Source organism: Typopeltis vanoorti, chromosome 20 (genome assembly GCF_054136105.1).
Source record: "Typopeltis vanoorti isolate ZY-2024b chromosome 20, IOZ_Tvanoo_1.0, whole genome shotgun sequence".
NCBI lineage: Eukaryota > Metazoa > Arthropoda > Arachnida > Uropygi > Thelyphonidae > Typopeltis > Typopeltis vanoorti.
In genome coordinates this window covers 44,487,629-44,510,421 of record NC_143568.1, presented here as the reverse complement: position 1 = coordinate 44,510,421, position 22,793 = coordinate 44,487,629, and the positions used below count along the sequence as shown (strand labels likewise).

General features: G+C 34.6%; 1 protein-coding gene across 3 annotated transcripts in view; it reads right to left on the bottom strand.

Moving 5' to 3' along the window:
* Nucleotides 1-10,161: 10,161 nt before the first annotated feature.
* Slmap (Sarcolemma associated protein) overlaps nucleotides 10,162-22,793 on the bottom strand; it is a 545,241-nt gene continuing 532,609 nt past the window's right edge. For all 3 annotated transcript variants that reach the window (XM_090409867.1, XM_090409869.1, XM_090409868.1), the window contains one exon: nucleotides 10,162-11,154. In XM_090409867.1, the coding sequence (XP_090265993.1) occupies nucleotides 11,050-11,154 (105 nt within the window). In that variant the 3' untranslated portion in view covers nucleotides 10,162-11,049. The remainder of the gene's footprint in view (nucleotides 11,155-22,793) is intronic.

Here is a 22,793-nt window from a genome sequence, read left to right as displayed (position 1 = left end):
CAATTATGGTGTATCAAAAACATATTTGTACTTATCATCATAATACAACGAACAATATGAATTCAGCTAGGACAAACTTGTTATATTACAATGGGGGGGGGGGAGGAGGAGAAAGAAAGTAGAGGAACATGTCTTAACTGAAGCAATTCTGTCAGGCAATAAAACCTAAAAACACCAATAAAAGTCAAATACACAGGCAACTCCAATGCTGAATGATTATATTCTCATAAGCTCTCTGGTAAATTTTGAAACTTTTTGTAAGTTTTGGTTCTTTCTCATTATAACATTAATGGATTAATAATATTCTTCTTATTTACAAGTTAAGCATAATATAACTTAAGACTATATGAAGCCACAAAGTTTTTTTGTTTTTTGGTAACCTACAGAATATCAACTGTGAAAACATAGATGCAATGAAATCAAAATAGTTATATGGGGAAAAATAAAATAAAATAAAAATAAGCACCTGCAAAATGTATAACATATTTCTAATCTTATTTAATAATTATTATACAAAGATTAAAAATTTTAATTATCTAAAATTGCATATAATGCTTTAATAAACAAGTAATCTATACAGTTTTGACAATGCCATACTGCTTGTCATCTGCATGGAGTTATCATACAAGAACAAGAAACTACAAAAATAAATACAGAACAGGCCTGATGCTGCAAATGCATTCAAAAATTTCAACTGACAGATTTCTGCTGAGAGTACTTGTGTGCATTTCTGTTGTGAAAATGGCATTAATATATTTCATTCTAGCCATGTACTGGTTAATGAAGCCATATTCTTCATTAACCAGTACATTCTTCATTCTACAGTAAGCCCAATATGAAAGAATAGAACAAAGTTTAAGCCATTTGTAGTTTCTTTTCACTAGAACTGCTTCAAGGAAGAGATGTTTAAGTTTTCGTTTGCTGTAGAAGTGTATTTGGCAATTGAACACAGGTTCAGTTGAAAAAGAAGTCTCGATGTTATCCATATCAGAATTTTCATTATATAATTTAACCAGTATTCTATCACTGTCTTCTAATATGCATCTAATTCAGTTTGCTTCTTTTTCATATAAACCCATTATTTAAATCATGCAATAATATTTTATCCTTCATAAAAACATAATTAGTTCAAAATACCAAAAAAAAAAAAAAACTAGTCAAATGGCAACTTCATTTTTGGTAAATGGGAAGAGGAAGGGGGGGGGGGGAAGGGATCAAGAGAATAGTCATAGTCCCATATGTTAAAATGATAAGTCATGTTCAAAGTTAGAAATAAATGAATTATCACACCTCCCATGGGGTTAGGAAGGTACTAACTTTTATTATTTTTGTTCCAAAAAATATTCCTTTTTTTTTTCTTAATAGTCATATTTCTTTTAATGATGAAGTCATAAAAAGAGTTCAAAGTACATCTTGAATCTGAAGATATAGGGATGGTATTGAAAGTTAATTTTCCACTTGGCTAGACTATAATAAATTTAGTTTAATCCTTTATCCAAGTGTAAGCAAACAAAGTTTGCACCAGAAAATATCTTCAGGACCGAGGTAAGGTAGTGCAACACCAGGTAATTCCGAGCAAAGGTGGACCAGAGTAATTCAATAATAACGTGGTACACCTGTTGGCAACTCCTATAGAGAAATATAAACTCTCCTATTGCTTCTGCCCTAGTATCTTCACGTTTGGATCTGCCTCCCACTGACGAGACCTCAATAAAAGTTGAAACCGGTCTGGGTAGTGGCCCTTCCCTTAATGCATAGCAGTATACATGTCTGCAAGGAGATGTGCTTTGCATTATGGGAGATACTGAGACAAGGAGTGATGAGATCTTGGTCCACCTTTGCTCGGAGTTGCACTACCTTACCTCAGTCCAGAAGATATTTTCAGATGCAAACTTTGTTTGCTTACACTTGGATAAAGGATTAAACTAAATTTATTATAGGGATGGTATTGAAATCACCAATAATGCTGATTTCAATACCATAGCTGGCAAATCATGAAAAAATTAGTACTGTCATAAGGAATTAGTCTGCATACCTGCACTAACTATAAGGATGTCTTTATGAGGAAAATTACAAGTTTTCCTCATAAAGTAATCCTTAAAAGAACAAGAATGTTCTTTTAAGAATTACTTGGCACATGGCACAACATTTAATCAGATTGTTCATGTGATAAAAGATCTGCATTAACTATTATTGATGTAAGATTATGTGTAAAGGAGCTCGTTGTGATTCAGATCATTATCTGGTCAAAATGAAGTATACTTCAGAATCTTGGTGAAGAAACCAAAAAGAAATCAAAGAGCACTAAAGTTTAATTTGCAAAAGTTTAAAAGTAAACTCAAAACCATATAAGAATTTCCTAGGATAAAGACTGACTAGAGTGAAAGAAGGAAAATATAAAGAAAGGAGACAAGACGTATCTACAATCTGTCAAAGAAAGAAAAGAATGACTCTTAATGAAATGAACAGAACAAGATATGAGATAATCTTAGACAAATTAATAAAAGGATACAAACCTGGAATAGATATATATATAGTGATGTTCAAGAAAATATGTTAACAAACAAACAACAGATGGAGAGAATATTTCCATGAATTACTAAATATGATCAACACTTTTTGCAACTCAAAATTATATGCCAACTACTGCTGTTAGAAGAATCTATAGAGCTACAATCAAGAGTATAGTACATTCATTCAGAGATAAAATTCCAGGAGAGCTGTTTAAAGCACAAGGAAAGGAGATAGAAGAGAAAAAAAAAATCTAATCTGTTCAATATATAAATAAAAAGAATGACAAAATGGTTTGCAAAAATTATAGAGGTATTTCTTTATTATGTACAACATGCAAAGTAATTACATCTATTTTGAAGAATAAATTAAAACCATTTATAAACCATAAGCAGTTTCTACTAAGCAGGTTAAGAAAAGGCAAATCTATAAAGTCAGATTTTTGTGGAGTAAGCATATAATAGAATTAACAGAGAAAAATTATATGAGATTATGATATACTTTGGAATACCAGATATGCTAGTAAGATTTACATTGGAAAATTCAGAAACACAGTTTACAATACAAAAATGATTTAAAAATTGTCTTCTAATAATTCAAGGATTAAAATAAGGAGATAGTGTAGCTCCTGTGTTTTTTAACTTGGCTCTAGAACAGACAAGGACATGGAATGAGTGTACACATAGGAGACCAAGTCATACATTCTCTTCTTTTTGCCGATGACTACGTGATTTTGAGAATACCAGACTTGGTTTTTAACAAAGTTAATTTGTTAAAAACCAAGTATCCAGTAGGTGAAGGTGATAGTGCAACAGATCTTGAGTTAGAGCTGCAAACTATAAAGTCTGGCCAGTGTGAAGTGGACATTGCTTCGAATAGGACAGGAATGAGCAGCTATTACAACCTTGAATGGTATTTATGGTCCCAAGGAAAACTAAGATGTTATATCATGTGATTATAGAGAGCATAATGACCCATGGATATGAGTGTTGTTGACACTCACTAACAGCCAAAAGCGACAAGTAGAAGTTGTGGAAATAGATTACTTCAGATGAAGTATGAGAGATACCAGTATAATCATCTGAGAAATGCATATATTTAAACAGAGATGAAAGTTGAACAGCCTGTTATAAAGAAGATAGAGGCACATGCTTTGAAGTGGTATGGTGGAAAAGAGGAAGACCAAGGACTACATGGAAAGGGACATTGTGAGAGCAATGGAAAACAGAGGCATACAGGATGAGGATTGTATAGAGCAGTTGCGCACCCAGGATTTAATCTTGGAGAGGGCCGAGCGCTCAGGATTTAACCTTTTGGGGGGGGGCGAGTTGAGTAGACGTTTTGCGAATACACACTACACATCGCATACGACCTATAACTGAGCATCTGCAGTGATCACTAATTCATAAGTAGCACACAACATAAATAAAAAAAAATGAATTTTAATTAGGAACAGATTTTTGGAAATTTTTCTAGTGTTTTTTCCTTTTCTTTGGGGGGTGCCCGGGCCCTTGATCCCCCCCCCCTCTGGGTGCGCCACTGGTATAGAGTGGAATCTGAGAACAGGCAGCTGCTGACATGTGGAAAAGCCTGAAAGAAGCAGCAGTTCTGGAATACATTATCTGATCATTAAAAGTCAATACTAAAGGTACTCCAATAAATAAGTCAATGCAGATGACAAGTTGAGAACGAAACAGAAAGAAGAAGAAACAAATTTGTACATGAGACAGGGCTACAAATTAACCACAAAAAAAAATAAATAAAATAAATAAATTAAAAATAATAAATAATGATGATTAATACTAGGCAGAATTAGTTAATACAAACGTGAAAATTGGAAACGTTGAAAAAGAAAGTGGAACAATTTAAATATTTAGGAGTAATGATTATAAGCCAATCAAATGAGGTAGGTGAAGTGCAGAATCGAATAAAGAGGGATAATCAGCCCTTTTATTCTTTATTTCTATTCAGGACAAAAGATATTCACCGGAAAACTAACATACAAATATATAAGTCGATAATTCATTAACTGTTACCTATGAATGTGAAACCTGGATATTTGTGGTGAGGATGAAGGAATGATGTCAGAAAGGGTTTTTTTCTGAAAGAAAAACCCCTAGAAAAATATTTAGTCCACTGAATAATAATGATCTCTGGAAGATGAGATGCAACCATGAGTTATACCAACTCTATAAAGAACCTATACTATCTAGTTTAATGAGTTTCAAAAAGCTGCAATGGGATTTTTCAAATGGAAAATGATTGTATTGCTAAGAAGATTATAAACAATAACATTTTTGATAAAAGACCAAAAGGAAAACCAAGAACAAGATGGACAGATAATACCACTAGACAAGATGATAACATCATACTGCAATGTCTGAACTGGAGAAGTAAGATTTTGGATAGGCAGGATGCAACAAATCTAGAAGTTCAAGGCTCAGCTTGGACCATAAACCCATTGGAATAAGAATTAGCATCAAGCAGAATAATATCATGGTCCATACAAACTGTTAAATATACAAAGGTGGCCCACCATGATATCAGACAGATAATCACAATTGGAGCCTCTGTAGCTCAGTTGGTATAGATGAGCCCTTTGGTTGGAAAGACCTGGGTTTGAATCTCATCTATGACATGAGGAACCTTTATTAGGTGTTTTCAATAAATCATGAGTTAGCCAGTCTCATACAGAGGTAAAGAGTTTTCCCTTCCAGGAAACTCGGGTTTTTCATCCTAAAAACAGGCAAACCAGCCCTGTGAGCACATAGACCTACAGCCAAAAAAGACTTGCCTTTACAAGATGCAACAGGGGAGTGACTCCTAATCAGGGAATGCTATCCGTCCTGAGGGATGGATGGGCGAAAGAAAGAAAAAGTCACAATTCAATGATATGTTATGTGGGTTGAGAGAAGAGGAATCTAGAACAGAGGTAGAAAGAGAATGATGGAAGGAGGAGGAGCTGGTTTGTAGCGTGCCTATGAATAAGTATGGAGGAATGACGGATGCAAGCTCAGTGGAATATCATCCAAGGAAGGCATAAAGTAGAAACAGATCATCTCAGATGATCTGCTTATACCTGATTTCAGCAGGAGTGAATCTCTGAGGGAAGGATCATCAATTAACCAAACTGTCCTAGTCTGGAGAGCATTGAGAAGTTTTTTTTTTTTTTTTTTTTTTAAGTGTGCCAAAAAACCTTCCACTCTTAATTTGGGATCTGTATACTGGGTTAGCAATTCTCAATGATCATTAGTATTCTGACCAGAAAAGGATATAAACTTTTTTGGAGACTAGAAGAGAAATCTAATCTTGGCTGAAACAGTGGATATTATCAATGATTAAGGAGCAAAGCAAGATATTTCTTGAAAGAAAGAAGAGACAGGACTGCACCTCTGGTAACAGTGAATCTGGTTTTCATCATCTCATTGAAATGGATGATGAAAGATCTTGAAGCCTGGCATGTGTTTGCATTTTGCAAAATTTGTTAGATGAGGAGAGGAATGGAATACACTACTATCAGTAAAACTATAATACAGAGATAGTTATTTATGTATAGGAGGAAGAAGAAAAACAGTCCTGAAATATTCCTCCACTGGCAGGTACGTAGTTCGAGAAATGTGAAGAAAGAAGTCATATTTTTACATTTTCAGATACATATGAGGGTGGTTCCATAAGTTTCCAGCCTATCACTTTTAGAGGTGATAGAAAGAAAATAACTGTGGCACTTTTCAACATAATCTCCCTTTACTTCAACACACTTTTCAACATCTTTGAATTAACATTTCTATGCCCTTGAAAAAAAAAGTCTGTACTTTTGTTTGCAAAATGGCCTAAAACTGTACCATTCACCTTATTGTCATCTGCAAATTTTCTTCCTTGAAGGGTTTCTTCAGTTCCGAGAAGAGGTAGTAGTCTGGGTGCTACATCTGGACTGTAGAGTGGGTGTTCAATCTTCTGGAAGCCATAGTCCTTCACTTAAGCTTTTGCAACAAATAGCCATATGGACTGGAGCATTGTCGTGAAGCAAGCGAACACCATGACTCAGCATTCATCGTCTATTCTTTATGGAGTTGGAGTGAAGCATAATATTTTGCACTCTTTGAAGTCAATCAAGAGAATTCCCCAGCAATCCGAAAAGATTGTTGCCACGATCTTCTTGATGGTGAGAGACTGAGTGACCTTGGCTTTTCTCAGCAGTGCTTTGCCTGGTTTGCACCACTTCAGAGATTCCCTTTTGGAAAGAAGATCATAATAAAGGACCACGATTTCATCCTTGGTGACAATGCATTCCAGCACTTCTCTCTGACTCTCCTGGCAAAGCACTAAAATTGCAAGAACAGGTCACATGATGGTCCTTCTGAATTGAAGAGAGAAGTCAGAGCACCCACCTTGCACTGACCTTCATCATGTGAAACTTGTTGTGAATGATGCAAAAGACAGTTGTTATAGAAAGCTCCAACCCTGCTGAGATTTCTATGAGCTTCAGCCATTTGTAATTGAGCAGCAGTTCCTCCTCAACAAGAGACATTTTCCTCAGTCATCACTTCCACAGGCCGACCATCACAAGGATCATCTTTGATGCTCTCTATCTTCCTAGGTGAAACTGTTTAGCCCATTCCTTCATGGTGGAATATGAAGGAGAAGCTTTCCCCATAAACACCATCCAATCGCTGTTTAACAGCACTTGGAGAAAGCCCTTCTTTGGTGAAAAACTTCATCATAGTGCAGTATGCAATTTTTAACATTACAGCCATTTAGTGTGCCATGTATTAGTCAAACGAGTGCCTCAAACTGAATGATGCAATAGAGAGTTGAAACTGGTACACTAACCTCCCCATAGATGGTGCTATCTGTCACACTCAGCATTTTAAAATTGGCATGAATTTTGTATGTCAAGCCGGAAACTTTTGGAACCTACTTTGAACAAATATATATATATATATATATATATATATATATATATAATTTATTTTTTATTTGTGGTCCGTAAGATATGCAAGCATATCTAGATTCTAGGATACGGATAACAAGTGATGTACTACAACTAGAATTTTTTGTTCAAATGTTTAAAAATGAATATATATATATTATTTGACTGATACCGAGAGATAAAGAGATGACATGGTATATTTGAAAAGATATTACTAGTTTACTAGTTTTGTTGAATTGATCAACATCTTCAGGTATCACAATCAGAGAAGTATATAAAAAATTACAGAGACTTAAAATTGCATTAACAGAACTAGTACAAAAGAAAGTAGCGTGTTTGAAAACAAAATGCGAGCTTGAGTTCCAAATAAACGTAGACTACGCGCTGTCACGAGTGCGCCAATACCGAACAGAGGCAACGTGTGCATCAGAGAGATTGAAACTTAGGCTATTGTTGATATGGGAAGAATCTAGAGAAATTTCTCTAGATTCGCCAATCTTTCTCTCGAGCTCATCATAGCACACATGGATGTTAGAAGTTTGAGTCCAGTTCACAATGTGTTGGCAGCCTTCATCTGAGTTAACTGAAAAGAGAACATGGCTAGAGAGAGCGCTGGCTCTAGTCCTGTTATAGGAGATATCTCTACGGTGTTCTTCCAAACGTAGAAGGATGGAGATTTAGCAGTCTGGCCATAGTATGGCTTTCCACAATCACATGAAATCTTGTACACTCCTGGAAACTGAGTTGGAAGATGTTTCTCTTTAGGTTTACTAAGTATTGAACGAAGTTTTGGGAGCGTAGTGAAGCAAGTTCTGAAGTTAAACTTCTTGAGAATTTTTGCCAGTTTTGGTGAAAGAGAGCTGATGTAAGGCAAAGAGATGAAAGCTCTGGGGGAAGAGGGATCTTCAGAAGTAGTTGATTGACTGGGGGAAAGAAATATGTCAATTTTGTTAGGAGAGAAACCATTATTAATAAAAGTTTTTTTAAGAAAAAGCTCAGCTTACATCAGCTCTCTTTCACCAAAACTGGCAAAAATTCTCAAGAAGTTTAACTTCGGAACATGCTTTACTACGCTCTCAAAACTTTGTTCAACACTTAGTAAACCTAAAGAGAAACATCTTCCAACTCAGTTTCCAGGAGTATGCAAGATTTTATGTGATTGTGGAAAGCCATATTATGGCCAGACTACTATATTCATCCTTCTACGTTTGGAAGAACACCGTAGAGATATCTCCTACAACAGGACTAGAGCCAGCGCTCTCTCTAGCCACGTTCTCTTTTCAGTTAACTCAGACGAAAGCTGCCAACATATTGTGAACTGGACTCAAAAATTCTAACATCCATGTGTGCTATGATGAGCTCGAGAGAAAGATTGTGGAATGTAGAGAAATTTCTCTAGATTCTTCCCATATCAACAACAGCCTAAGTTTCAATCTCTCTGATGCACACGTTGCCTCTGTTCAGTATTGGCGCACTCGCGACAGCGCGTAGTATACGTTTGTTTGGAACTCAAGCTCGCTTTTTGTTTTCAAACACGCTACTGTCTTTTTTGTACTTGTTCTGTTATTACAATTTTAAGTCTCTGTAATTCTTTATATATTTCTTTGATTGTGATATCTGAAGATGTTGATCTATTCAACGAAACTAGTGAACTAGTAGTATCTTTACAAATATACCATGTCATCTCTTTATCTCTTGGTATCAGTCATTAAAACTTTTTAATAATATTTCCCACCGAGTAAAAATGAATTATGATAATATATATATACAGGGTGTTCGGGATAAATTTGACAGTTTCGTAAGGAAAAAGAAAATCTTCTTTGTATCTATTAAATTTAATGAATTGACAAAAAAACATTACAGGCAGAGTTAATTACAATACTATCAACAAGATTTACTCAAAATAACCACCATTAGCATCGATCACAGCTTCAATTCTGCTTCGGAACCTCGAACAAGCTGATGCTACAGTCTCCCTGGGAAGGGCCGCAAAAACTGTTTTAATTTTATCCATTAACTGGGCTTTTGTATTACTGGAAGTGCGATTGGTGTCTTTTTCAACTGCGCCCCATACAATAATCCATGGGGTTAAGGTCTGGGGAGTTTGGAGGCCAAACATTTGGACTGGTGAAGTCGTAGAAATTTTCAGACAACCATTTTTGACTTTTCCCAGAGGTGTGGCAAGGGGCCGAATCCTGCTGCCATACATACGGCCTACCATTGGCTACCCTTGTTATCCAGGGCTTGACTACAGTTAGCAACTCCACGAACAAAGCCCGAATTCCAATGCCAGGGTTCTTCAACACCTGTTCCTGCAGATTTGCGAGGAATTCTGCTGTACGAACGCAATCAGATCGTCTGCTAGGGATCTTTCTTCTTGCTACATCCTCGTAGTCACCATTGCAAGTCTCTAGTTCATGCCTGATTGTTTTTACTGTATTCAGGGAGCATTGGGCAGCAGTCGTAATATCCTTATTTTGATGGCGGGCACGAATCATCATGATACAAGTTATTCTCTTCCATGATTCAGGTGGGTTCCAGCTATCCATCCTTTCTGACATCTTGTATATGAATGAAGAAGGGTCCAAACTTTTAAATGAAGAGAAGTGTGTGTTAATACATGTAACTTACGGAAAAATATAATTAATTATAAATATGTCAAATTTATCCCGAACACCCTGTATATATATATATATATATAACCAAATAGAACTACACCCTCTGTCAGCATATATTTTATTTAATCAAGTTGAGAACAAAATTTAATTGATTCACAACACACCATAATTCAAGCACTCAGCAAAACAAACTTGCAGAGCAACTATTTTTTTTTTTTTTTTTTTTTTTTATAATTCTTTCTTTCTTGCAGGCTAGAAAATGACTGTGGTGCATATTTACAAGGCATTTTTTCACTATACAGACAGGGAGCGATTCAGCTATCTACAAAATGGCAGTCTAGCATTCTGTAAATAGTAGTTGTCTCCTATATTTTTAAGAAACGATATTATACATTACCCTACAGTGCCCCATATACAGGTGAGTCCACTCACCATTATTCCATTATAATCTGAAAGTACTTTTCAAGTTGGTTTCAACAGTGATAATATGATTGTTAAATGTGCAACTGTACATATGCAGGTTTGGAAATATCTACACAACTTTCCAGGACATGCTACAGATTTTGAGAAATTACACTGTCCAATGAATCCCCTTCTAAAGAGTGTCTAAACCAACACTGACAATTCATTTCTCAAAGTACACCATAAAGAGGAAGGGCCTTTCCTTCTATTTCCTCATCTTATATGACTCCTGGAAAATTAGCACACTGCTCATTTAGAGACATATGGAGGTGGAGGTTGGGTGGTAATTAAATCACATATTTAATGACACATTCAGTCTTAATTCACAATATAAACGCTGTTCACCATTGTACGTGTACAATGGATTATTCAGTATAAAGTATTTAAACAACATGGAGTGTATCCACAAACTTTCAAACAGATTTTGATCTGCTGCACTCCCTGTGCTTGTCTGTGAATTGACAAGTGCTATGCTGCACTTCTAAGGCAAAAAAAAAAAAAAGAGCTGGTCCTGTATATGTTCCCAGGTCAGGTATAATCTGCAGTGGCAGTGAACTGTGCCAAGGAAGGATAAAAAGCTAAAAGTGTAGCCAGAATAAGGATCATCAAAGGAAGGAATGAACAGACTGTGACCTGAAAAGAGAAAATAACAAAAGATGAATTAGTTTATAAATGTCTAGAATAAAGTTAGCAACTTGGAGTTATACAATGAGTTACATGACACACAACCTATTAATATAGAAACTTGGTTTAACATATGAAAATCAATCAACTATTGTAATATTCATTACATGTAAAAAATAAATAAATAAATAAATAAATCACTACAATATGTTATTTGCAATTTACCATTTAGCCAAATGTTAGGATGAGGAAATCCTCATCCTAACATTTAATTACTAAAAAAAAAAAAGCAACAGACCCCCACGCTCCCCCATATCCTCAAGAATTAAGGAGTGTGTAACTGGCTGTAGAATAAACAACAACATAATTAAAATACTCATTTAATACAGCTATTTTATTTTAAGTAGAAGAGAAAATAAAATTATCTTCAGCTATGTCTAGAGGTATCACCATTAGCCTACTACTCAAGCGATGCACTGTCTGGTCTCTTAACAGATTTTTCACTATATTCCCCACATTGCATAATAATTTTATATTACACAAAATAATATTATAATTATTGGTTCCAAGTTCTTTAGATCTTTCTCCATCCTATTTATACACCTGTGTTTAGAGGTCACAAAATTCTTGTTTCACAGTTAGTACACATTTCACAGGATTTTCATGTCCAATCTATCTTAACATTTCAATTTTTATTACAAATATTTTTGCTTTAATGCAGTGTTATAGTTAACACTACGATGTAAAGAATCCCATTTTCTGCTTCATCTTAATAGTGAAGAAGAATTTATGGAGACAAAAACACACATGTTGTAGTAATCACTTCACTTATAAAAATAACACTTGACATTTTGACCTCTGGTGAAAAAAAAATTAATATATATACAAAAATATAAATTAATTAACAAAATAAAATAATTTTTTTTATATATATCAGCATAATAATAAACAGATGATAGGAAAACAATCTCTAAATAAATAAAAATAAAGTTTATAGCAGAACTACATTAAACTCTGCTTCATGTTAAGGTCCAATAGCCTGTCATGGCCAAAGCTAATGTTCTGATAGGGTAGTTAATTAATTATCTATATAGTATGTTATGGCTGTAAACTGTGTGTTCTTGGTTGGTCTGCAGGATGAAAAACTCTTCCACTTCCATATAAGACTGGATTACTCACCTTCAAAAGCTCTGATAGATGTTCTTCATATCTCAGATTCAAATTCAAACCTTTGCAACCAAAAGGCATTGTGAAAGCTAACTAAGCTATGGAGTGTTAAGAATACTCTACTAAAGGTACACTGTATTCTTTAGAGCAGGGGTGCCTGCGGGCACCCGTCGACCAATTTGTGTGTGCCCGCCGCTGTTCAACCTTGTGCCGTATAGTTTGAAATAATCACGCAACAATTCATGGCATGCTATATGATGCATGCGATAATGACACATGACGAGTATTAAACGCATACAATGTAAAGTAGATGCACATTCGAAGTTGTTCATTCCAGTTTAAGAACTAGAATATCATCATATCTCCTAATTATGAAGCAATGGCCAATGAAATGCAATGATAAAGATCACACTAACTTACATATATATATTTAAATTTTTATATAATGTAAACTTTTAAGTAATAAAGCATTTAATGATAATGTAAACTTTGTATGTATTCATTTAACAAAAGAATTCAAAAAATTTGCTTGAAAAAATAGATGGTGCCCGTCGCCCTATCGGTATTTTAGAATGTGCTCTAGGAAACAAAAAGGTTGGGAACCCCTGCTTTAGAGTATAACTTAATTAAATTGATTGGCACTGATTTGCTATAGGCTTTAAAGCTTCTTGTAGGAGTAATATTAAAAGTAAAAAATAAATAAAATAAAAGCAATATTATAACAAATGTTCATGGAATTAACAAACTCATCATGAAGGGTCCTGTAAGCAAACCTGATCTACATATCATTACTAAACCTTGAACTCATTCACAACATATACCATTTACCCACTACTCTACATTTAAAATATTTATTGCTACTATCCCTCTTCATTATTCTTTTCCAGAACTTCCATGGATGGACTTTTGTTCTCCCTCTGTCACCCTTTGTTCTATGTATAATCCTTTCTCTATTAAATTTGTATTATATATATATATGTGTGTGTGTGTGTGTGTGTGTGTGTGTGTGTATGTATAAACAGTAAAATCTCCTCATCTCACCAACCTTGCTAAGTGAGTCACTCTATCATCTCCTTTCTACCTATAACTTGTGGACTTACATAGAATAAAATTTTGGAATAAATATTTAACCAGAAAATGTATCTTGGCACTTGATCTTATTCATTAGTTTTTATGTGTATTTCATAAAATGCAATAAATTACTATGATTTATTTTGTTTGCTATCTTGAGTTATTCCTGGGCTCTAGATTAACCACTCAGATGAGACTACCACTTTAATTATTGGAGGAGGAAAGTTCCATGTTTGGTCTGTTAAGCAGAATTTTGCCCACCTACAGTACTGATATAGTGTACAAACTTTTGTAAGCGAGATTCTAATCAAAGTTGAAATCTACTGTTTTCATGTCAGTGAACAAAAATATGCAACAATTTAACCAAACAATAGTCAGTGTGACTTATGTTTCATGTCCCTAGTTATATTAAGCAGAATTTTATCATATATTTCAGAGGATGCTCATATAAATAAAATGGAAATAAAAATAATATAGAACAAGAAAATGAATTTCTGAAGCATTTATTAAAATTAAGTGAGCATTATCATTTTCTAGTGGGAAATTTCACAATCTGTACCATTAGCTATTTTAAATAAGCATTAGGACTGCAATCAGTTAAATTTATGCAGCTGTCAAAATAATTACTCAACATATGAGTTTGGATTGCACTGTGAACATGGATTTGCAAATATCATATATGCCTCCTGAGTATTAGAAAAAAAAATGCTGTCTTACTAATGGAGATTCTACTTTTGCATATTATATTAATTATAAATGATGTATATAGTTTCTTAAATTTTTCAATGCATGTGTTCTGGTAAGTTACTAGATTATGAATCATACCAGAGAAAAACAGCTTCTCTTAATGAATTCAGCCATTAGAGATCTGACCATTTCACCTATTCAACTGGCTGATCTTTACCTACTGACCAAGGAAGTGGCTACATAAAAAAATGTAATTAATTACTACACACACTGATGAATGAATACTGATTCAGGCCAATCAGTCAATATTAGAAATCAAAGTGTTGTTGAAGCTAACACTTTCTTCCTCTTCTGTGCTGATCTTTTTGATCAGCACAGAAGAAGAAGAAAAAAAAAAAAAAAACACAGTTACAAACTGAAATCAGAAGTTGGTATAGTTGTAATTAACTGACTTTTTAGGTGATACCCCATTCTAATGGATAAAAATTTCAAGAGGTCTCAAGTATTTTTCCATGAAATAGCCCACAGAGAGAGCAAGTTATAATGATTTTGTATTTGATATACAGTGAGTCCTCCACATAAATAGAATAGGAGTTTTCTATTCAAGTAGAGTACACATAAAGGCGGGAGATGGATGCATTCCCTGGAAAATTATAAATGCAGAACATAATTTTTTGGGCTATTCTTTATATTAATAAATATTTCTGATCAATTGGTAGAGCCTCTGCTACTAATGGCTCAGCAACGTTAAGCAAGCTTGAGTGTGGTTAGTAGTTGAAAGGGAATCAGTCGTTCAATGCTGTTGGCACACTCTCCCTCAATGAGTCTTTGGACTCCCTGGAGGTGTTACATAATAATAATAATATCATCATTAGCAGCAAATGCCTTTTATTCCTCTATAGGGAGCAGGAACAGCCATTTTAGCCCTATCTAACTTTTGAAGACTGAAGGGACAGTTCAATCTCCACCGATAGCTAATCAGAGATAGTTGGCCCAAGACTATCACTAATTATATCTGGCATCTGGTGAAGAGAGGCAACTGACCAGTGTCACGATATCATGATCCCATTTTTTTCTCGAGTTTACAAGATGAAAAACTCATGTTTCTTGGAGAAAAAACCTGCCTGTCTATGCCAGAGATTGACTAACTCAGGAACAAGTCGAAAAAAGGTGGCTTAGTAAAAGTTCCTTAAGTTGGACTAGAATTAAACTTACGACACTTTCTTCGGAAGGTCCAGTACTGTGGACAGTGATTCATAATTAAACATGCAAAATTATGGACCTCTACAAATTAAATTTATGAAAGGTGATCAAAATAAACCCACAATAAACAAAATAGATGAACACTTCTAAGTTCAGCACAAACGAGACTAATGATAAAGAAGCAGAATGTTGGATAGATCACATGAGAATGGGAGGATGAATGATTGGTCCCATTCACTCTCAATAGTCACCAAAGTTTCCTAAAATGTTTGTAAGTACATAACTTTGTAAAAGTATAATGAAAACAGCTAAATATCAGGTTGAATAAGTTTGAATTTGCATAAACCGAGGACATACTGTATATGTCCTGCTTTTACATTAAAAAAAAATTGCAGCTTTTTTTTATGTTAATATTTTTTTTCAGTTAATGAAGAATAGTATCCTCAACTCCAGTTAAGGTCAGTTGAGATTGATTGTAATTAAAAGAACTGAGAAAAACAATGTCTTTGGTGAAACATCTATGTTGAAAGTTTATTTTTCACTTGGTTAGAATATAATAAATTTAGTTTAATCCTTTATCCAAGTGTGAGCAAACAAAGTTTGCACCTGAAAGTATCTTCAGGACTGGGGTAAGGTGGTGCAACACCAGGACGACTAATATGCACACAGTATTCCAGGTGCTGTTGTATCAAGGGCCTTGTAAATAAGGCAAAATTATTTCCATATCCTTAAACATGTCAATGTTTGTTTCAACATTGCAATTATCCTCCGAGTTGTATTTGCAATTGTTTCAAATGAACTTCAGTTTCCTATCCACCATAATTCCAAGATCCTTAGTGCCATTAATATAATATGCTAATGGAAATCTCATCATGTCAAAATGGATTACTTTATACTTACTAACAATGGAAAGCCATTATCATTTGCTCCCTATTCCAGCTTATTCAAATCATTCTGTAAGCGCTGTATATCAGTAGCATCCCTGATTGCTCTGCCTACCTTTGCATCATCATGAAACAATTGAACATCTCCTGTCAGGTATTTCCCAATATTATTAATGTATAGATTGAACGATAATGTCCCCCCCCCCCCAAGACTGATCCCTGGGTTACACTACTGGCCACCTTAAATGTAGTGGACTCCCCCCTCACAATATATCATTTTCTGATACCTGTCAATCAGCCACCCACTTATCCAGGTCAAGTCAATAGTTTATATTCCAATCCCATATTCTCCAGTTGATGCAATAGTACCTCATATGGTACCTTATCAAATGCCTTAGCAAAGTCCAAGAGTATCATAGTGTATCCATTATCTATATCTAACTCAGCTGTAATATTCTTATCAAATGTAAGCAAACTGCTAAAACATGATCTCCCTTTAGTACACTCATGCTGTTCATTACAAGACTAGCTTGTCTGTCAATCCATTTCTGTATTGGAGTTCTTACAAACTTCTCTAATATCTTTGCAAACACTCAGGATGACAGGTTGGTAATTAGACACATCAGTTTGTGCACCACACTTATAAAAAGTTGTACAAGCATGTCAAAGACCAATCTGATTTGAGTGAAATTCCTAGCCCCATTGCCAAATTCATATCCAGGTTATGCAATAGCACTTCTATCTCTTCACCTAATGTAGTGGTAGCACTGTGCACCATATCGATAGATCTTAGTAAAGTGAGCACACATTATTTGAACAATCTCATCTGCTTCTGAACAAGGTTACCATCTGCATTCACTAAAGTTTTTCTTCCACATTCATTTTTTCTTTTATTTGAAGCACAGCAATAATTTTTTATTTATTTTTTGGTTTGCCCTTAGCCTACACAGCCAATTTCCCTTCATACTCTAATTTAGTATGAAGGGAAATTGTAACCATAATAATTATAACTTTTCTGACCCATGATTTATATATTTCATACCTCCTCTCACTTATGATATTCCTTTCACATCATCATCTTCTTCTTCTTATGGACTCTTGCTTAATAAGACTGCTAATCCATTTCACTCCCATCCTATTTATTCTTCGAACTCTAGGAACACATTCAGATACTACCACATTTAAGTACCTTTAAAAACTTCCCATGCATTGTTGATATCATTCCCATTCAATAACTGATATCATGGAACCAAACATAGCATTCTCCTGAGTTTGTTATAATTTCCAGCTTTGTACATCAGCATAAAACCAATTTTAATTGGAACATCTATATAGTTCGCTACTTTCTGGGACTATATGGCATGATCACTATCACCAAATGGTAGCAAAAACAGTCATATTCTAACTAAGATCTCTTCTGATGCTGTGGTTAAATTTAATACTTTACCTCAAGTTTCTTCTTTCATAAGTTGAGAGAAAGTTGTCTTGCAATAGTTCAATAAATTCTCCTTTATTCTTATGTCCAATCAATGTTTGGATAATTTAAATCACCCATAATGATTACTTGCTCAGGGTAATTTGGCAATGCATTTCATCTTTCCCAGCAGTTGACCCACCAGGTCTGTAGCAATGCACCACCATATATTTCATCCTATTATCCTTGACCTCACACCAGATAGCCTAAAACTCATTGATGCAAGGAACATTATTATGCTCTCATAAGTTTCTAACCTAACTGGACACAAATCATCATTAGTAGTACCTCCTTCCCCCACCTCTCCTATCACTTCCTTCCTAAATCTACTATATCCATTACATTCGATTCCAGTTGCTACATCTGACTCTTATAGCCAGGTTTCACTAATGCCAATAATCTTAGGCCAAATGGTACAACATGAGAGAATTTCATGCCTGCTGGGGCATCGCCCGGTTAAACAAGGCCTCCATTGTTTTCGCCAGGGAACCAGGGCAAACAGCGAAAATTAGCTACTGGAACAAATGTTAAAACACACCTCAACTCAACATCTAGAGTTCAAGATCAGTACTATCAACATAAGAAGAAGCCTGAATGGCAAAGAAATGGAGTTAGCTGAGGAATTGGATAAATACAGGTAACTCTCGTATAACACGGATGTTAGGTTTCATAGAAATGCAGCATTATATAAATCGTGTTATGTGAGACTCAGATCGCATAAAAAAAAGTAGGGTTATGTTCCGATATAATTATTTTTAAAAATTATATAAACAACGACATATCCAACAAAAAAATATTTTTATTTACTTCAGGTAATTCATGTAAGTTAAGAAAACATAAACTATGAAACAAATACACAGTATAAAATTATAAAAATTATGTATTGTACATAAACTTCATCGCACATAATGCATAAATGTTTTAGGCAAAATAAAATAAAGTGCATATTTTAATTGTCATCACTGTCTTCAAATCTAAAAGAACGTAGATGTTCTTTATTTACACATGGCTGGACGTTGTCATCACTTGAAATCTCTTGCACATCATTTGTATAATTCTCATTGCATGATTCGGCTGGTTTAGTTATCAAGAAGTCAGTAATAAGATTACTGACTTCTTGCTTACCACTATGCTGCAATTTTTTTTATTAAGTTCATAATATGGAGCAAAACAAATATCCAATTGTCGCGTGAATTTTCCGGAGCACTCCATCGAGAGATCATTATTCATAAAATAACTTTCTTGCCAAGTCCAATCCTTCTGCTAATTTCTTTAACGGATTCATCACAATCAGAATCTTCGGCAGAACTTTCCTCGCCATTTGGTTCAACGTCATCTATTAACTGTACCAGTTCCTCCTATTTAAATCTATTTCCCCATCAATTAATTCACTAATTTCATTTTCAACCATATCGCAAAAGCCCTCTAAGTGACCATTACTATAAAAATAAATTTTTTACATAAAAAAAGCATTGCATATTGTATGTAACTCACCCGAAAATAAAGTGTTCAGCTTGAGATTAACACACTTATGATTTTTAATGTGCTTTCCTGGCAGAAAACGAAGACAACCTTCAACAACAAACACTTTATACAGTAAACAATTGACGTACATGAGTGCTAAAGGGTATTTCCCCGAATATAAATTCGCTACTTATAACTACATGCGCGATACGGGCGAATGTAAATTTTAACGAAGATAAAATTTGATTTTTAAGTCGCATGGTGAAAAATATGTGAAAAGATAAAGGGTTTCTGCAATTTGTAGACCGCATTATATCAAAACCACGTTATATAAGTACCTCGTTATACGAGGGTTACCTGTACCAGATCGACACAATAGGGGTGACTGAAACAAAAAATGACAAAAACTGGTGAGATCTTTCTGAGCAATAAATACAAAATGTTATATTCAAGCAATGACAATCAAGGAAAAGAAGCAGTAGCCATAGTATTCAACACTAAATATGAGGCTAATTTTCTTGAATGGCAGGCCATCTCAAGTAGAGTGATGTGGACAAATATCAGAATGGGGAACTGGACAGTGAGACTTATTTGTGCCTATGGTTCCACAGAAGATTCTACTAAGGTAGAAGTGGAGTGCTAAAGGAATTTTTTGAGGCTTTAGAGCAGTAGTTCCTAACCAGTGTTCCCCCGGTGAGAGATGTCACATAACACAGTTCTGAGTGTAATTGGCTACTCTGATCCTAACAACTGAAGACTGCTATGCGTATTGACTTCTAAACCAATAGAATATCGTTTATAGGTCATGTGTTTGCAGAAGGAGGAGCATCTCTTTTACAGTCATTCATGATGTGTGTTCGGTTTGTGTGTTGTGTAATATCATAATATCGCACAGTCCATTTTTAATATGTATTTAGTATGTGGATTGTCTCACATCGTAGTAGCATATAATGCATGAAAACGTGATTCTGAGGCAAATATTAATGATGGGGCAAGTACAACTAGGAGAACCCATGCAAAGAAAATAAACCCAAATATTATATCTACGCACTGTTTTTTTGCACAGAGAATCCCTACTTTCAAAAACATTACCAGCAATATTAAAACCTCTACACCAAGTTGTAAATATGGTAAATTACATCAAGTCAAGACCTTTAAAAACATGCTTAAAAAAAAAAAAAAAAAAAAAAAAAAAACTTTGCATATCTATGGAAGCCAAGTATAAATCTTTGCTTTTGCACAATGAAATAAGATGGTTATCCAGGGGTAAAGTGCTATTCTGAATTTTAGAAATTAAGAATGATTATTAGCTTTTTTTTTTTCCCCCAAAATGAAGGTACAGATGCTTTTGTAAAATGTCGTCAAAATGATATTTGGGATGCTAAAATGGCATATTTAGCCAATGTTTTCAATTACTTAAATAGCGTTAATACAAGTATCCAAGGGAAAAATGAAAATATTTTGACATCCACCGACAAATTTTCAGCTTTTCAGAAAAAAAAAAGTATCCCTTTGGAAAAAATGCATATCAGAAAACAATACAGTAGATATGTTTCCTTTGCTCCATAATAAAAATGTCGAGGGAATTATTTCCATTATAACAGAACATTTAAGAATATTGGAAGACAAGATTTCAAGTTACTTTCCTTCCTTAAATGCATACAATTATGACTGGATAGGAAATCCATTTGGCAGTTAATACATCGAGTTGTGAATTTTCATTACAAGAATAACAATTAGTTACCTTGTTAGCAGATTGTACTCTAAAAATGAAATTCTCTGAAATAACTCTTGAAAATTTTGGATTTTTGTCAAAGCCGAATAGCCAGCTCTCTCCACAAAGGCACTGAAAATTTTATTACAGATTTCAAAATCATATTTGTGTGCGCTTGGTTTCTCAATATTAAACAATATAAAAACTAAGAAGCATGAAAGACTTACAGACAAAGAAATGAGGGTAACCAGGGCTTTTTTTCTAAATATAAGTTTACCGGAACTCTACCATCTCATCTCATAACACAAGAAAATCGAAACATACTGGGCCTTTCAAGCTCTCATTCTTTTACTTTTGACAAATGGATATTATATATATCAAATGGAAATAAAACATTAAAGCAAAGGTGAAAAAAAGTTTAAAAAATACCTTAATTTTCACAATAGCTTCAAAATTGGCTCATCACACTGGTGTTGCCATCTTCACGAGTTTGTTCCTTACTCTTCGTGTCTGTTTCTAGATGTGTGCCTTTCAGGAACTAGGAATTGATGTATGGTAAGGGTAGAAAAACAGGCAGAGGAGGCCCAATCAGCTTGATGAACATCAGTGTACTTATGGTCTTCATTTGTCGAGACGCTCTTGTCGGTGTGATAATCAGGTTCATCTGGGATAAGCAACACTCACATTCAGTAGTAGAAATGGATGCTAGTGATGGTATTTATTAACTGCAATAGTGCAGCAGGCATTTTCTTCTCTGTCAGGAATTCACTAAAACCTCTAACAACCTATCGTTCTGGAATTCTTAGCCTCTTACACAAATTCTCCACTTCAGTCTCACCGAAAGTAACATTCCTTTCAGCACCGTCTGGCCAACATTCTGGATACAACACTTTTGTCCAATCTGGAATTTGCATCTCTTCTGGAGATAGAAGGCGATTTTCCATTCGTTGTTTCAAGCAGTCATAAAATTTTGTAGGATCAAGAGAACGATTCACATTTGTTGATCGACTGGTTACCCTCTTCTCCAAAGTCATTCCTTTAAAGTTCAGATTTTTACCTGCTTGTACAGCTTCACAATAAAAAGGCCTGCCATTGACTTTCCTGTCTTCAAACAGCCAAATCTGCCTTGATATACTGCTATGAGCTTTGTAGAGTGTAATATCCCTTGCTTGTAGTTCAGTACTAAGCTCTGACAATTCTTGGAGAGCATCACACATTAATCCAAGATCCAAAATAAAATCAACACTTGTTATTTTCTTCAAAAGGCCTTCATACATAACTCTTTCAGACTTCTCTGTTTTCATCTTGTTTTGCTGCTGTAAAATGAACCACAAATGCTTCATAATCCTTCCACACTGCAGAAACACTAATAAAGCTAGAAGCCACCCAACGTGTAATTAAAACTCTTCCAATTTTGAAGATTTCCTTCTCAAGATCTTCACCTACTGCCTAGTTCTCTGACATTTTTGGGTGACTGGTGATAGAGACTGTAAAGTTTGTCAAGAAATGACTTGAAGTGGTTGATTTGTTCTGAGAAGTCTTTTTTTACAACATCACCAACAGAGAGCTCGAGTCTATGGTTGGCACAATGCCAAACCAAAATGTGAGGATAACGTTCTTTAATCAAAGCGACTACTCCTTTTATCATACCCAACATCACAGGCAATGGCAACAAGATTTTTCTTCAAATAATCATCATGAAACCCCAATTCATTAAGGGTATTCATCAAGCAATGAAAAATACCTTGTGCAGATACATTTTCTAACTCTACAATGCCAATAAAAATATTTGTGTGTTGCTCCATATCAGGTAGCATTGTGCGTACGTATATTATTAATGATGACAACTGGCTAATAGGGGTGCTTTCATCAATCAAAAGGGAAATCTCACAGTTTGACTATTATTTTTTAAAAAGTATTTTTTTAATTTCAGTTCCAATATGATTTGTTATATTCATACAAGCATTTGTAGAATGTAGAATTT